At 47.3% G+C, this 16,367-nt stretch overlaps 1 protein-coding gene across 1 annotated transcript in view; it reads right to left on the bottom strand.

Moving 5' to 3' along the window:
* KCNH4 (potassium voltage-gated channel subfamily H member 4) overlaps positions 1 to 16,367 on the bottom strand; it is a 69,725-nt gene that overhangs the window by 30,037 nt on the left and 23,321 nt on the right. The window contains exons 5-8 of the mRNA XM_054993567.1: positions 10,508 to 10,751; positions 9,164 to 9,321; positions 2,115 to 2,316; positions 453 to 647 (exon numbers count right to left, since the gene is read on the bottom strand). Of these exons, the coding sequence (XP_054849542.1) occupies positions 453 to 647; positions 2,115 to 2,316; positions 9,164 to 9,321; positions 10,508 to 10,751 (799 nt within the window). The remainder of the gene's footprint in view (positions 1 to 452; positions 648 to 2,114; positions 2,317 to 9,163; positions 9,322 to 10,507; positions 10,752 to 16,367) is intronic.

Genomic DNA, 16,367 nt, shown 5'->3' with positions numbered 1-16,367 from the left:
GGGGCAGCAGCAGGGCCTGTGGCTTCTGGAGGGACCCACTGCTGGTGAGTGACTCCCTACTCAAGCATCTCCTCTAAGGCCTGCCTCCTTCCACTGCCTGATTGTGTGTGTCACTGCTGCTCTCAGCTGCTTATGTTGCCCAGAGCTGCTGGCGAAGGACATGTCAGTGGTGCAAAAAGCACTGTCATTCCTGATGGCCATGGCAGCGGCACTACTAGCTGCACCCACCACCCAGCATCATCGGGGAAAGGGTGGGCAGGCAATGTGGGAAGCTGTGACTGCAGGTGGTGGGAGAGCTTGTGAGAGGGCAAAGGAAGGGTGCACAGGCGGGTTGGGGCATGCGGGTAGAAAGGCAAGAAGGGGAGTCTGTAGTGGCATGGTGTGGGGGGGGACTGAGTGCTCTCTGCCCCGGGACCCCAAACCTGGAACCAGGCCTGGCCCTGCCCACTTACCACCAATGAGCATGGTACAGATAGAGAAGATTTTCTCAGCATCCGTGTTGGCGCAGACATTCCCAAAGCCCACACTGGTCAAGCTGCTGAGGGTAAAGTACAGCGAAGCGATGTAGGCGCTGCGAAGGGATGGCCCACCTACGGAGCTGTTGAGGTACGGGGCTTCTATCCGCTTGCCCAGTTCGTGCAGCCAGCCTGCAGGTACAGTGAGGGGTTAATCCTTGGTGGGGGTGGGGGGTGGGGTCAGGGCTTAGGGATGGAACCCCCCCCCCCCGACACACACATGGATATTGCACTCAGGGTACATAAAGCCCCACCCATAGCAGAACATTTTAATCTCAGTGGGTTCTTCCTCTGTAACCTACCCGAACATCCTCTGCTGTGGCTCTCACTTTGTGCCAGGACTTGCCTGAGAAAGCCACAAACAGTCCCACACTTGTCATTCCACAGTGTGTAAGACAGAATTGTTCAGGAGGACATTTTTATAAAATGGAGTTGACCAAGAGGACTCTCTTCCAAAGGGAACTTTGTTGTATGCAGGGTCTTACTTTTTTTATACAGCATTGTTTCCTAAATTCTGTAAGTCAGTTTTTACATTTGTCATGTCATGTCTTATACTATTTTTATTATATCTTCTAACTTTGCATTCCAGCCTTTTTACAGTGTTTAGTATAGGTCTTACTACTGCTGTTGTGTTGTTAAGTTTTGTAATCTGCCTTGGGTCTCAGCGTAAATAAATATAAATAAAGTTGGCTTTGTACCTTCCATGTCAGACAAGAATCATTCTTACCACTCCATGCAATACTTTACACCAGCCTTAAAACGTTACACATATGCTTATATGATAAGCCATCACCTTATTTACTTTGAATTAAAACAAAACAGTTGCACAAATTACTGTAGAGATGGAGCAGGGAGAGGGGTGCTAGTGGCTGCACAGATGCTAGCCAGTGCTCTCCACACTGCCTTAGACTCAGGGCCAAGCTACAAGTGACAAATGACACAGGTTGGACACTTGTCAGCTTCCCTCAAGGTTTGATGGGAAATGTAGGCATCCTGGTCTTGCAGCTTGGCTCTCCGCCTGCTGTCCAATGGACTTTTCAACTGTCACTTGTCCAACATTCCGCCAAGCTGCCTACATTTCCCATCAAAACTTGAGGGAAGCTGACAAGTGTCCAACTAGTGTCAGGCGTCACTTGTAGTTTGGCCCTGAATCAGATCGTGGGTCACTTCCCGTCAGTCTTATCTGGTCTCACTGGCAGCAGCTCTCCAGGTCTGAAGTAGAGGTCTGTCCCATTTCCTGTTACTTTATCTTTTAATAGGAGATGCCAGGGACTGAACCAGGGACCTTCTGCATGCAAAACAGATGCTATGTGACACTGAGCCACAGCCACAACCAGCTTGTACCTGTACTTTTAGAACTGCTTTTTCAGGGCTCAGCCCAGCAGAAAGAAACAAGAACATTTGTACTGAGCACTGTGAGGGTGCTTCTGCATGAGCCCCACTTCTTTAAATATTGTACCCGCAGTCTTTTCCCTCCATCCTCCTCAGCCTCCCCATAATACATTTTTCCGCCTGAAAGGCTCCAAAGGGGGGTGCATCCCATTGCACTCAGCGCCGGCATTTTGGTAAGGAGAGTTTTCCGTCTGCCTACAAACTCACCAATGTCCCAGGTCACCGGGTCGTGGCTCTCTTTCCGGCCAATGACATACCAGATGCAGGCCATCCAGTGTGCCAAGAGGGCAAACATGGACATGAGCAATGTGAGGACCATGGCACTGTACTGCGAGTAGCGGTCCAGTTTCTGGAGTAGACGAAGCAAACGCAGGAGGCGCACCGTCTTCAGCAAGTGCACCAGATAGGTCTGGGAAATGGGGAGGCATAAAACGGAGATCGGGATTAAGCCATGTGTAGACTCAGTCAATTCATTAGCCCATTTATCCCAGTATTCTCTACTCTGATTAGCAGCCATTCTCCAAGGTCTTCGGAGGTACGGTTACCAGCTCCAGGTTGGTAAATTCCTGGAGATATGGGGGGCAGAGCATGGGGACTGTGGAGTTTGGGGAGGGGAGGGACTTCAGTGGGATATAAGGCCATAGAATCCACCCTCCAAAGTTGTCATTTCCTTCAGGGGAACTGGTCTCTGTAGCCTGGAGATGAGTTGTAATTCTGGTAGCTCTCCAGCATCCAGGTGGAGTGTGGCAGCCCTATTTGGAGGGGATATTTCCCAGCCCCTGCTAACTCACAGATCTTTTAAAGAGTTGGTGCTAGGGCTGAACCAGGGGGATTCTTAGGGTTGTCCGCTCTGGCTTGAGGAATTCCTGGAGATCTGGGAGCAGTAGCTGGGGAAGACAGAGTTTGGGTATAGGAGAGAGCTCAGCAGGGCAGTGATAGCATAGAGTCCATCTTCCAAAGCTGCCATTTCTCCAGAGGAACTTATTTCTGTAGTCATAATTCTGGGAGAACTCCAGGCCTCACCCTGTAACCCTAGGCCTTCTACATGCAAAGCACTTGTGTCAGGGCTGGATTAAGACATGCTGAGGCCCTAAACAATGCCAAATTTAAGAGGCCCCATAGCATTGCCAGCAGGCAACCTGGGCAAGTGTGCAGTGGGCACTCTCCCATAAGGGCACAATGACATCACTTCCTGAAGTGACATCATTGTGCCAGCCACAGGAGTGTTTCCATGCTTCATGGGGGTCAATTTTGGCCCCAAATGTACTGAATTTTGGATTTTGTGCTGACCTTGATGAATTTAGGGTCTGTTTCAGTATGCAGTGACTTTCTGTGTTTATAGGGTTCCCAGGTGCCCAGTGGTGGCGGGCAAACTCCCAGAGGTTTGCCACCTTGCCCACCAACCCGCCAGTGGTCAGCAGGAGGTAGCAAGCTCCTGGAGGTTGCCCGCCACTGGCAGGCACCTCAGGAATGCACGCTGTGCACATGGTCCCAACAGGCGCAGCGACATCAAATCGGCCCCAAACCAAGCACAGCCGGCATGACGACGTCACTTCCCGCGGTGATGTCATCATGCAGGTGTCAGAATGCATGCTTGTTTTGCGTGGTGCAAAGAAGACCTCACCACCAGCACGAGGTAAGTGTCAGACACCGCCCCCCCCCCCCAGCGGGAGGGAATAAGGACCTGGCAACTTTGTGTGTTTGCCTAGTGTCTCTCATACCCAATTCCAGAACAGCAGGATTTTAGTCCAGTGGCACCTTACAGACCAACAAGATATTCAGAGTGTAAGCTTTCAAGAGTCAGAGCTTCTTCACAGGACTGCACAAAGCCCCCCATGAGGGATCTTAGGGGACTTTCACTGGAGCCTTCATCCCTGAGCCACCTTCCTAGATTGTTGTTGACTTCTGGGTCCTGCTAGAGTTGCCAACTCCAGGTTGGGAAATGCCTGGAGATTTTGGAGCAGAGTCTGAGAAGGGCAAGATTTGGGAAGGGGACTAACGCCACCGGGTCCATCCTCCAAAGCAGCCATTTTCTCCAACGGACTTGATCTGTGTTGTCTGGAGATGTCATAATTCTAGATCTTCAGGCCCCACAAGGAGGTTGGCAACTCTAGTGCATTCCTTTCCCATCCTTTTCCTCCAGGAAGGGACACTTTCCAACCATCAAAGTCTCTGTACATTCTGTTACCTTTAAAAGTATGAGCTGCAATGCAGTGCAAGCGTGTGTGTCATTTTGAATTTCTGCTCCAGGTGTGAAAATGTCTAAGATTAGCACTACACCTTCTCATGTATCACCTCTCTTTTACTAGATGTTTGACACTACAGCCTGCAATGTCTTCTACCCCAGTGAAAACCTTTCCAGACTCAGAGTCTTTCCGTACAAGACTTTTGACACATGTTCTTCACGTGTCGGGAGATGCAGTGTTATCTGGGAAGCATAATTTTAAACGACAAAGCCAGCAGAGATCTCTCCGGAGGGGATAGATTTTCTCACAGCCCTCCACTACCTGTGACATGCCAGACTGTCTCCCCTTCCAGAGCCTTTGCCCTGCTACCCTCACTGCTTAAAACTTTGAATTAACAGAGCCTCCGCAGGGCAAAGACTCTAGAAGGGGAAACAGTCCAGCGCGCTAGAGAAGATGGTGGGCTCTGAGAGAATCCATCCCCTCCAGAGCAATCTCTGCTGTCTTTTAAAACTATGCTTCCCAGCATTGCATCTCCCAGCACTTGACAAACACACGCCCAAGTGTCTCGTGTAGAGAGTCTCTCAGAATCCACTAAGCATAAATAAGTGGCAGGAAGTTTCATGACATCAGGGTCATGTGACTGGAAAAGGTACAGACATGTGACCTCACCAAGATCAAATGAGCAGCTAACCAAGGTCAAATGAGTTGCTAACCTCCAGCTGGGGCCTGGAGATCTCCTGGAATTACAACTGATCACCAGTTTACACAAATTAGTTCTCCTGGACAAAAATTGATATTTTGGAGGGTGGACTCTATGGCATTATGCCCCACAGAGATCCCTTTCTGCCCCAATCGCACCCTCACCAAAAGGGTTGCCAACTCCAGGATGAGAAATTCCTGGAGATTGGGGGGAGCCTGGAGAATGCAGGGTTTGGGGCGGGAACTCAGTGGGTATATAATGCCATAGAGTCCACACTCCAAAGCAGCCATTTCATCCAGGGGAACTGACCTCTAGTCTGAAGACAAACTTTAATTCCAGGAGATCTCTAGGCACTACCAGGGGCTAGCAACCTTATTCCCCAGGTTCTACCCCCAGATCTTCAGGAATTTCCCAACCCTGAATTGGCAACCCTATCAAGAGAGTCAGGGAGAGGAAACACAAACAGAGCAGCAGGAGGTGTGCCATAGTGTGGAAGAAGTCAAAAGTCTCCAATCCCCAGGAACAAAAATGGAGACAGAGACTTCAAAATTGGCATTGGCAATGCTGTGATGTTATTTCCAATTTCAAAACTGGAAGTGATATCATGGCGTCATGCAGCAATTTGGGAAATATGTTCAGTGTTGCATGATGATGAATCCCTTCCCCATTTCCTCCCACAATTCCAGTGGGGCAGCAGGAACACAGAACTTCAGGTGAGGGGCTGCCCACCTGCCCACCATAGCAGGCAACCCAGCAGCCCTACATGGGTCAGAGTCATGGAGGAAACCTTTCCAGGCCCTGAGTGACTTTGCCTGCACACTCCTGCTGTTCTTATGAGCGTGCATGCAAAGAGGGGCTGATAAGATGGCATCCTTGCTTTTCACACAGCAGTGGAATGGATCTTCCAAAAAGAGCAACAACAACAAAAAAGCAGTTCTATAGGGGTTTGCAACTCACCAGAAGAGGATCTGTGATCTACCTGAGGGCCCCATGGGTTGAAAACCTCTGCTTTTCCCTCTACACTAAAACTAACTTTTAAGAAGCTCATATCCAGTAGTGAAGTTAGGTAATTTTTAGAGTCTGGACTTAATGGATAGCGGGGAAGAGTTCTCCATATAGTTGGGTAATGCATGCTTCAAATATGAAGCTACAGCTTGCTTTTGGGACCCTCCTACTGATCCCATTAGACAGGGCCCTGAACTTCTGCCCCAAAGTCCAGCCCAGATAGCACCGTTATACTTCCCTAGCTCAAACTGTGAAACTGCCCTAGTGCTTAAGCCATGGCTTGGAGCCTATTCTCATTATATGGAGAGATTTTGTATTACCAGAGAGTATGCCTCTGAGCACATACTGAATACATTCACCCTACCACTGAGTAATCACACTGAATTTGGGCTGGGAATGAGGGGAAAACAAGGTTACTGGAAGGGTCATTTTCCAGGCAGTCTAGCAAATCTTATTTTGGAAGCTGAGCACTACAAGTCATACAGAAATTGGAGACTCGAGAGGGGTTGAGTTCATAGCTCCAGTTCTGCAAAGCTGCAGGCAGGTCACTGCTGGACTGGAAAGAAGTAACCTGACAAGATGTAATTCGGAAACGAGATGCTAAAACCTACTCCCCCCTCCCTTGCTCTGTATGTGGCTAGAAAAAGCAACTCTGGGTATCAACCAGAAGAAGTTTCCTCATTAGCAAAGAGACTGTGTCAAAGGCCTCAAAGCTTGGCTCCTGATGTCATAACACCCTCTGTCTAGCTGCTTAATGAGCCCTCTGAGAGAGAGAGGCTGAAGAAACAAAGGTGCTTTTATTGGTAAGAAGCCACATGGTTGGAGCATGGCATTTGCTACTGGGAAAAGGCAGGAAGCAAGGCCAAGCAAGAATCGATATAGTTAGAATGGTCACAAAATTTTGTGACAATTGGAAATTCAGCTAACATGTTGAAATCTGTATCTAGGATATCAGGATTTGCATCTTTTGATTTCAAAACTCAGTTCTGGGCGGTCGTGGGGAGAAAAATCTGATCCCAAATCTTAGATTCACCAGCAGTGGCCCCTATTCTGTAGAAATCCTTTCCCCTGGAATGTATGTGGTCTTCTGCTAAAAGTCTTTTGAATGGCTTTTTCAAACAGAATCTCTGTCCTGGCAAACTTTTGTTTAAAGCATTGACTAACCATTTTTAACATATTGGCTATTATTCTACTTTGATTTTGTGAACCAGATACAGTGTTCTTGTTAAATGGAAGGCCAACATGTAAATAGCCTGAACAAAATGAGAATTTATTAAGTCTAGCTAACAGATTTTTTTAAATACAAAAGCAACTTTGCCATGTAGAATGGCTGTGTGACAATACTCAGGAGTCCACGTTGGAGTTTTGATGCCTGCAAAATCACCCGTTTGTTTTTGTTGATACAAGGCTCAGAAACAAGCTGGGATCTTCGGGCGGCTGGTGTCATCGGTTAAATGAGAATGTGTAGGTGGCTTCTCTCCACAGCTTCTAAACAGGTCCCTTTTCTCATACCCTATACTACAACAACCTCCATGCCATACATGAAGCAGCCTTATACTGGGTCAGACCCTTGGTCTAATTGATTATGTTTTGTGTCAGTATTTTTTCTACTCTGTATTGGATTCTTGCTAATACTATGTCTTTTAAACTTGTATCTATTTACCCTATGGCATTGTATATGGAAATGCCCTTGATACTGTATTGAAACGTACTTGATACTGATTGTACTAATCTCATACTGTGTAATCTGTCTTGAGTCTCAGTGAGAAAGGCGAACTATAAATGACATAAAATTTTAAAATGTCTAGGGCCGATTCCAGATGGCTAACCTTAAGGCGCTTCATGCCGCCCTCTTCCGGATCGCGACGGGGAAAATGCGAAACATCGCGTTTCCTCCCGCGAGTTTTGCGCGTCGTTGTGCAAAACTCGCGCGAGGAAACGCGATATTTCACATTTTCCCCATCGCGATCCGGAAGAGGGCAGCATGAAGCGCCTTAAGGTTAGTCATCTGGAATCGGCCAAGGTCAGTATTGTCTGCTCTGACTAGCAGCGGCTCTCCAGGGTCTCAGGTGATGGTCTTTCGTATTATCTATTGCCTGGTCCTTTTAACAGGAGATGCTGGGGACTGAGCCTGGGCTCTGCATGCAGAGCAGATGCTCTAACCACTGAGCCGCAGGTCCTCCCCTATGTGGAGTCCATGTGCCAGCAAGCAAACCCTATCAAAGTTTGGTGGCCAGTGAGCTTTATTTCTCTTGAGGCTCAACAGGAATCATTTTTTAACTCCAGACCATCAAAAGTTGGGTTCTGGCCTGTGAGCAAATGAAAGTGCTTTCTGGACTGCTCTCTATCCAAAACTTCACACCCGCCCCACCTCACATGCACGGAACAAGCCTTTCAGCATCACCTTCTAAACATTTCTGTGGCACCTTATCTTGTGCACTTCCCTTTACAACACATTTATCTTTACAAGGATAAAAGGTGCATTTCAATGCCTCCAGGGTAGAGGGCAGGCTTGCTGCATAGGTAAGAAAATAACGATTCCAGAACAAGGATTGAGGGCAGATCTGCAGTGGATGCTGAGAGAGCTCCTGGTATCTTATTTACTTTTAAAATCACTCCCAGGAGGGGAGGCCAATTCCAAGCACAACGGTGGCATGTTGGGAGGATTAAACCTCCTCCCCCAGCCCCCCACACCAGTTTTTCAATCCAAAATGGCTGTAGTGCAGGTAGTGGCTCCTTGCAGCTGTTTACAGGTCTAACTACAGGTCCATCCCATCTCTGCCTTGGGTCCTCTCAAGCAGAGGAGCACTGGGAGTTTTGAGTTGAATCTTTACTTCCCAGGTGTGTGGAGACCCAATTCAGATCATCACTCCAGCACGTGGGAAGAGAGGGCCTTCCTCCTCTGCACTGTTTTCGGTACATGAAACAGCTCAAAAGAGCAATTATTTGCCCTACAGGTGAAGCTTACATTTACTGATGAGCTATGGGGCAAAGAGCATCCTTTCCCCAGAAGTCACAACTCTGATGTAAATCAGATCCATATGCCTCAGAGTTAAGTTTCAGTACAAACTCTTACAGCATACCTGGCCAACAGGACATGGGGCAAACCTGCGACAAGACCCACAAACAGTGTATTGTATAGTTGGGCCCTAAGACTGGGGAAAAGACATGGAAGGCTTCAACACCCTCCCCCTTGTGCTGTGGCCCTGACTGGAATCTGTCCTCTCACATATGATTTTTAAATAAACAACAATCTGGGAACTTTGTGCACTCAACTCTCAGCGTAGTAAAGCCCAAAGGCTCCCACTGCCCCAGTGTTAGCTGATGGCTTTCATTCTGAGGAGCAGTGCTTGAAGAATACTCACCACTGGGACATTGAAGGCATAGAGGAGGTCAAAGGGCAAGGCTGCAATCAAGTCCACAAAGAACCATGTGGCCACATAGTGGAGGCAGATGGACCGGCTGTCATAGACTACCTGGCCAGACTGGCTGACATATGTGGTCCGGAAGTTCAAGATGATGTCTGCAGAGGCAGAAAAGTTGATAGGTTTATGCATTGCACAGGTGCTCCTGTTGGAATGATCACCTCTGCTTGCAATGTCAGCAGAGCCAAGGCTGCACATACTGCCAGGGAATGGAAGAGAGGTGTGGGGTGCAGAGGCAAGATAAACACCATGGCACATACTAAGAACAGAAGAAAGACCCTTCATGGCCAGGCCAGTGGCCACACAGAGGCCAGCGCTCTAGCTCCAATTTGCCTGTAGGAAGCTCACAAAGACAAATGGAGGTGGCCTGATTTAACCCTAGTAACTGGTAATCAGAGGTATACTGCCTCTGAGCATGTAATTTCCAATGTTACCGACAGAATAGATACTACAAAAAAAAATTCCTACAGAGCAACCCTTAGGTCTACTCAGAAGTCTTCTCAGTTCTATTCAATGGGGCTTACACCCAGGAATGTCTTCTTTGAAGGATGGTATTCTGGGAACTTGAAGATTTGTTGAAAGTGGTTAACAGTGTAATCCTAAGCAATCTTACATCTTTCTAAATCAATTGAAGACTATGGGCTTAGAAAGGTGTGACTTGGTTTAGGATTGCACTTGTAAGATACCTTAATAGATACTAGCAGGGCTTTTTTCAGCAGGAACGTGGTGGAACGGAGTTCCAGAACCTCTTGAAAATGGTCACATGGCTGGTGGCCCCGCCCCCTGATCTCCAGACAGAGGGGAGTTTAGATTGCCCTCTGCGCCGGGGGCATTTTAACCGGGGGCAATTTAAACTTTTAAAAAATCCTCCCTCTTGTTCCAGTTGACCCCAAGTGACGTCATTGGCCCTGGGAGCATGTGTGCACTTTGCACGCGCACATGTGGTACCAGGGGCACCACCTCCTGCCAAGAGTTGCCCCCTGTGCTGGCAACCCACTGAGTTCCACCACCTCTTTTCCCAGAAAAAAAGCCCTGGATACTAGCATTTCCAGAATTCTCTGCTGGACTCTTTCAGGGAGTGATCAGTAAAGAAATCTATGGAGTGTTGCTTCAATTATTATTTCCAACTGAAAAGAAAATATGGCAGAGTTTAATGTTGCCTTTAAAAACTCTAATGCTAGTTTCATACCCCTCTTCAAGTTGCGCCTGGGACAAGTGACCCTATCCACCCAAATCAGTTAAAGGACCAGCCACCAGGAGAAGGCAGTGTTTGGCCATCCTCACCAACAATGAAAAGCATCTCTACGACAATATCACTGACGATGGTGCTGCGAGCGGTCGCCAAACTGTCATCTGAGTCGGTAAAGCAAACGTTGTATGGAACAGTCACAGCCACATAGAAAGTGGCCAGGAGAATAAGCCAGTCCCACAAAGCCTTGAAGATGCTGTAGTGAAGAAGAATGAAGCGTGACTTCTGTACCGAAGCTATTTTGTACTCTGGCACCGAGGGCTTGTTTTCAAAGACGTCCTGAAGAGTAGAAGAAACAACAGCTTTCAGCACCCAGCATCTTCACTACACTTTATATTTTCCTAAAGTCCTGCCCGGTTCCTTCTATACCCTGCCTTTCCCCAAGATTCAAGGAGGCTCACGCAAGCAACATGTTGCAATTCAAAATTGACCACACCGAAACAACAACAGAGAATCACAGAAAAGACCTTCCTCCCACAGATCCATCGCCCTTTGTAAAAAAAGTTCTCTGAAACATGATGCTTGCTCCCTGAAATGAAAGACATTAAGAGGTTCCCTGCTCCTATCGTAGACCCCCTCAATCCACAAAATTAGCCCCAACATCAAAGATGCCCCCGTTTGGTTGGAAACTAAACAGCTGCTCTAAGGGGCCACAGCTCAGTGAAAAAGTTGCTGTTGTGAAGATGCTATGAAGGAGGAGAGAATGAATGGGAGCCCTTTCTGGATGCCCCACCCAGAATGCATGGCAGTAATCTAATGTAGAAGTTACGGATGCCTACATAACAGAGGCTAGGGGCTGCCAGATAAGATCAAATCTAGTCCAGTATTCTGTTTCCTAACGTCAGTTGCTTCCAAACAAAGTATGAAGGCTACAGACTGCCCCTATTGTGTCTGTCCAGCATATAGGAATACTGCCTCTGAACAAGGAGAGTTTACCTTCTAACACAACATACTTTGGCAATTGAATGTTGTCGGCATTCAGCAAGAGACAGGACTATTTTGTAAGTGGCTGATGAGAAGGCATTGCATGTGTTGGGAGAGGAAGAGTAAATTGTTGATTTTAGGGGAACTAATGCTATCCTTTTAGTGCTACCTAGTCCTATCTTGTTAGATGCTTGCTCCTTCATGCTCAACAGGCATTACAAAAATGTCACCTGTCTCCAGTACTCTCTTCTCAGGAGGAAACTGATCTAGCAAAAGTCTCCCTCTAACAACATTTTGAAGAAGCAGGCAGAACAAAACAGCAGAAGAGAGGAAGATAGCCTCAGAGACACAATAGCAGCAGCAGCCATAACAACCAGTCCAGATGGCACATTGAAGTCTGTGAGAAGGGACTGTTAATTTTCTAGCAGCCATCTTGACCAAACAAGGCCTTCACTGGCAAAGACATTTTGGAGCCTGAGATGCATCCCCCCCCCCTCAGCAAGATAAAAATACACTAAGAAGCAACATAGTTGGCAATTTGAACAGATTTCTCAACATGTTCTGCCTGAGGCACTGTGCCTAACAAAGAGATACAAATGAACAGGATATCAGTTGTCGTTATCTTGCCTGTCCAGAGATAAGGTGTCCAGCCTGAGACTGGCAACCGGCAAGAGACATCACTTCTGATGTGACCTGGAACTGACATTATTGCATCACTGGCAATGGTTGGACATTCCTCCCAAACTCACACTGGAAGTGACATAATGGTGTCAAGAAGACACTGCTGATCTCCTACCCCATTCCCCGCCCCCAGCTGAGAGGTGTGGGAAGGGCTGATCGGGGGCGGGGGGGCAGACTTTGCAGACTGCCATTTTGTTTCCTTACGGAAAGCAAACAAATGTTAGCTAAAGAACGGCCTGGCTGGAAAACCAGAAGCTTTTCACAAACTCACTTCTACCCAAAAACAAAATATGGAATCTAGCATTGAAATCCTTGGTGAGATATTTTGCTAGTGAATCCCTAAACAGGACAGAGCAGAAGAGGGATAGAGAGAAAAGGAGGGAAGTAGAAAATAGGTGGTGGAAAACCTCACTAATAAATTTCTCAGACTACTGTCACTATTTATTCGGTGCATTTTTATCCCGCCTTTCCTCCAATGAACTCAGAGTGATATATAGCATTCTTTCATCCTCCATTTAACCCTTTATAATCCTGGGGTAGATTAGACTGAGAAAGAGGGCCTGGACCAAGGCCACCCGGTTTGCTCCATGGGTGAGTAGATTTACCAACCTAAAGGTGTGGCCTGGAGTCCTTCTGGTATTACAACTGATACACTGCAGAGATCAGCTCCTGTGGAGGGAATGACAGCTTTGGAGGACAGAAACCGAAGTCCCAGAGTGGCATGGCATTCCTACAGAGTTTCCTCTCCTCCCTAGACTCTGCCTTCTCCAGGCCAAACCCCCAAATCTCCAGGAATTTCCTAAGCTGGAGTTGGCGGCCCCATGGCTGAGTAGTGATTTGAACTTGAGTGTCCCAGCTCCTAGCATGACACACTAACAACTACACTCTTTTATGATTTTTTAAGGAAGGAAGAATACAAAAGTTGGCTCTCTTTTTTGCATTTTTAAAGGAAGTGTCTAGATTGTAAAATATGAATAGAGGCCTGCCAGGGAGTGGACATGGTTAGATGGAATTTGAGAAAAAGAAGGATGAGCTGAGCACAGTTTGCAGCAGTCAGGGGCAGAACTTCAATGTTCTTACGCCATTTCTCATCCCTCCCTAGAATTACCAGAATAAACTCTGCTAAATAGGCCAACATGCTTTATATGCTAAATAGGTTATCTTCCCCATAGAACTGGGGAGACCAAGTTCAAATCCTCGCTCATCCATGGAAACTCACTTTGTGACCTTTGGCCAGACAGGAATCTTCCTCACTGGGTTGTTTTAAGGATAAAACAGGATAAAACAGGAGCATGGAACCATTAAGAGCCCTGTAGCGCAAAGTGGTAAGCTGCAGTACTGCAGCCCAAGTTCTGCTCACAAGTCACGACCTGAGTTTGATCCTGGCGGAAGCTGGGTTCAAATAGCCAGCTCAAGGTTGACTCAGCCTTCCATCCTTCCGAGGTCGGTAAAATGAGGACCCAGTTTCCTGGGGGTGAAGTGTAGATGACTGGGGAAGGCAATGGCAAACCACCCCATAACAAAAAGTCTGCCAAGAAAACATCGTGATGCGACGTCTCCCCATGGGTCAGTAATGACTCAGTGCTTGCACAGGGGACTACCTTTACCTAAGAGCCCTGTGGTGCAGAGTGTGCAAGCACCGAGTCATTACTGACCCATGGGGGGACGTCGCATCACAACATTTTCTTGGCAGACTTTTTGTTATGGGGTGGTTTGCCATTGCCTTCCCCAGTCATCTACACTTTACCCCCAGGAAACTGGGTCCTCATTTTACCAATCTCAGAAGGATGGAAGGCTGAGGCAACCTTGAGTTGGCTACCTGAACCCGGCTTCCACCAGGATCAAACTGAGGTTGTGAGCAGTGCTTGGGCTGCAGCACTGCAGCTTACCACTCTGCACCACGGGAGCCCAAGCTCTGCTCATGACTACCTTTACCTTTATGGAACCATATGTGCTGCCTTGAGTTTCTGGCAGCACTGCCTTATATTGTGGTGGTCAATTGAACTAAAATAGAAAATGGTGGACCACTGGAGTAGGGGCTTTTTGGTCACCAGCAACCAGTCAGAGACCAACAATCTAGGTGTCTTTCTCTATCCTTAACACCCCCACAATATGTGCATTCTTTTTGTAGTAGATCTCAGGATGTAGCACATTGAAGCCTTCCTGGTCCCTCTAGCAATCACCACATACCACTACAGGTCTCTCTCACATAACTTTGTGCCATTTTGGGAAATCAGAGGGAAGAGAGCATGGTGGGCCTCCCTCACATCCCACTGCTTTCATCCACTAGGATAATCCCCCTTCCACCCCCTGCTCAGGTCCACATTCTTTCTGGGCATTTCCCCCACAAAGCGCCTTAGCCTGACAAATATGGATAAGGATCGGGAATCCAACCCTCTTGCAGGGGTCGGCCACCATTATCAGCTTAGAGTAAGTAAGTCTCTGGATTTGCTCATGGCATGGAAGGGGTTTACCCAGCTTGTCACTGGAAAGGATAGTTTGCAAGAACAGCTGTTGAGGCTGTTGTTCAACCGTATGTCCCCCCCCTCACACCACCCTCCCCTCATACAGCCCAAAGCCTTTTAATCTGCCTTGGCGTTGGGTCATCGGGGAACAGCTGTCAAGGCATGAAGAGCCGCAGAGGGAACAGCAGAGGGCTTGGTTGGCGGCAGGGGGCCCTTCACGCTAGGGTGGGTTTCTCAACTGCTGTCAGACACCCCCCCCCCCGCAACACACAAATACAATTTCCTGTAGAAAAATCAAGCAAGTGGCTACATGGCCCAGCTCTTGAACACACAATCTAGAAACAATCAAAATCCAGCTATTTGTTGCCTCATATAACAACACCCTGGACAAAAAGAGGACACCGTGGAAATGGGTGAGAATATTTGTGTGTGCTGGATTTGCTGTTTGAAAAAAGATCCCTGAAATAAACAAAGTAGAATGCACAGCAACTAGTCTTACAGGACCCCAATTTTAATATTAAACTAGGCACTGCAGAGAAAAATTATAGGAGGAAAGTCACACACAAGTCACTCACCTCCCTGCTGCTTTGAACAAACAAGACACTTCATCTACCGTGAACCAACCAGACTCCATCCTGAGCCCTCTGCCTGCCACATAAGCAACCCCATGGGCCAAAATATGCTATATGTGACATGAGTTGAGTCACAGTTGCTCAACTGACTCTCAGTCACATGTTCACACAGGGAATAACTTCTCTCAGTCACTGCATGTGTCTCCAAATCCTATGAGGGAAGAAGAGCAGCTTCAGGCTTCCCTACCACATCTTTTTTTCTGTCATGGGAAACCACCTGTGCCTCCTTCTAGGGTTTCATGTGTCCATCCTGATTCATGTCACATGTAATGTGCATTTTTTGCCCTCAGAGATAAGGTCTCTAGCTTCCCTTTCAAAAGCAGGGCATCTGTGTGGAATCATCTGGATTCTCAGAATCCAGTGCCATGTTTTAAGCCCACCAAAGCTAAGTCCTGGAGCTTGTTTTCAAAAAACACCTAGCATTTATCCACTGCTTTCAGGTTTTCAAAGTATTTAATATACTATATCTTATAGCTGAGCCAATGCAGTGTAGTGTGTTGGACTACAGTGCAGCTAGATTGTTGGACTAGGTTCTGGAAGAACCGGGTTCGATACCTCCCTCAGCCATGGAAACTTTCTGGGTGCCTTTGGGCTAGTCACATACTCTCAGCTTAACCTACCTCACAGGATTGTTGTGAGGAAAAAATGAAGGAGAGGAGAATAATGTAAGCTGCTTTGAGTCCCTATTGGGCAAAAAGAAGAGATTTAAATGAAGTAAAATAAATAAATAAAATATATGTTGTATTCCTTACAACAGCCTTGTAAGGCACATCAGTATTATCATCATCTTATTAATGGGAGAGCATGCTGTTCCAAGCTACCTAATAGGTCCTCTAGATGTGGAGGGGCAATTTGGATCAGGACTGCCAGTTGAACTCTCCCCTGCTATTTTCTTAATTTCAAAGGCCATCCCTGAAGCTAGAAACATACAAGGATTCATAGATATATGTTGGTTAATGTATCTTCCAGTGTAACAAAATTGCAGCTCAGGGGGCAATGTGAAGTCCCATAGCCCCCACCCCCCACCCCCCTGTGTTGTTCTTAGCAATTTAAGAAATGGCCTGGAGATAGTTTGCAGATTTTCCAGCATCTAGTCTGATTGGACCCTGAGAGCGGAACTACAAGTGACAAAAGGCACATATTGGACACTTGTCAGCTTCCCTCAAGTTTTGATGGGAAATGTAGGCAGCTTG

The sequence above is a fragment of the Eublepharis macularius genome, chromosome 12 (assembly GCF_028583425.1).
Source record: "Eublepharis macularius isolate TG4126 chromosome 12, MPM_Emac_v1.0, whole genome shotgun sequence".
NCBI lineage: Eukaryota > Metazoa > Chordata > Lepidosauria > Squamata > Eublepharidae > Eublepharis > Eublepharis macularius.
This window is presented reverse-complemented; position numbering and strand designations above follow the sequence as displayed.